This window comes from Chaetura pelagica, unplaced genomic scaffold (assembly GCF_000747805.2).
Source record: "Chaetura pelagica isolate M959 unplaced genomic scaffold, ChaPel_1.0 scaffold11, whole genome shotgun sequence".
In the NCBI taxonomy this organism is placed as follows: Eukaryota; Metazoa; Chordata; class Aves; order Apodiformes; family Apodidae; genus Chaetura; species Chaetura pelagica.
Window position 1 is genome coordinate 3,094,365 of NW_009952694.1, and position 1,153 is coordinate 3,095,517.

General features: G+C 51.8%; 1 protein-coding gene across 2 annotated transcripts in view; it reads right to left on the reverse strand.

Moving 5' to 3' along the window:
- Positions 1-273: 273 nt before the first annotated feature.
- NKX2-1 (NK2 homeobox 1) overlaps positions 274-1,153 on the reverse strand; it is a 7,383-nt gene continuing 6,503 nt past the window's right edge. The window contains exon 2 of one of the 2 annotated variants that reach the window (XM_009993864.1): positions 274-1,065. In XM_009993864.1, coding sequence (XP_009992166.1) covers positions 395-1,065 — 671 coding nt within the window. In that variant the 3' untranslated portion in view covers positions 274-394. The remainder of the gene's footprint in view (positions 1,066-1,153) is intronic. The other variant, XM_009993863.1, reaches the window with a different exon arrangement.

The following is a 1,153-nucleotide window of genomic DNA, read 5'->3' on the forward strand; positions in this document are numbered from 1 at the left end:
CCCCAAACCATCAAGAGTAATAACAAAACGGAAAAAAAAAAAAGAGAGAAGTCTTCCTCTATCTCTCTCTTATATGTCCTCAGAGAACCACTCATTAAAACGGAAAAACATAACAAAACCAAATCTAACGTTAAAAAAGAAAGGAAAAAAACAAAACACAAAACCAGAAAACAAACTAACAAAAATCCAAAACCAAACAAAAAAAGCCAAACCAAAACAAACCAACCAACCAAAAAAACCCAACAAAACCATACCCCAAAACTCCCCAAACCAAACAAAACAAAAAGACCCAGTAGTTTGGACAGGACAGAGGTTTGTGGTACCGGGGAAATCTACTCTTTTTTTTCCTTTTTTTCCCCCCCCTTTTTTTTTTCTTTTGCTTTGTTTAATCCTTTCACCAGGTCCTACCGTATAGCAAGGTGGAGCAAGACATGGCAGTGCCATAGTCAGAAGTAGAAGAGTTTAGGTGAGACAAACTGGAGACTTGGCTCTGCAGAGAGGAAGGGCTGGCCGAGTGCTGTCCCATGTCGGGAGACTGCCCCGCACTGTTTGTCTGGTGGCTCTGATGCTGTCCGAGGCTGTTGCCATTGGTAGCCACTGTGATCGTTGTAGCTGCCTGCTGCTGATGGCTCTGGATCGCTGCTGTGGGTGTGTTGGAGCCTGCTTGGCAGGGCTTGCCATCCTTTACAAGCACTGGCACCGCCACCCTTCTGGGAGACTGCTGCTGCTGGCACGAGCCGTTCTCCTGTTGCATCTGCTGCTGCGCAGCCTTGTCTTTGGCCTGGCGTTTCATCTTGTAGCGGTGGTTCTGGAACCAGATTTTGACCTGAGTCGGGGTGAGATGTATCATGCTGGCTAAATGTTCCCTCTCCGGGGCGGAGAGGTATTTCTGCTGCTTGAAACGTCTCTCCAGCTCGTAAACCTGGGCCTGGGAAAAAAGGACCCTCCGTTTCCTCCGCGGCGTGCTCTGGAGCGGGGCCATGCTCTTGCTCACGTCTCCCAGGGAGCCGAGGCTGCCCATGCCGCCCATGTTCATGCCCGAGGACGGCGCCATGAAGCGGGAGACTGAAAGGGAGAAGGCGGCAGGTTTTAGGCGGCTCGGTTCGGCCCGAGCGGCGCCCCGCGCTCCCGCTCGCCCCCGGGGGGCCCCGCA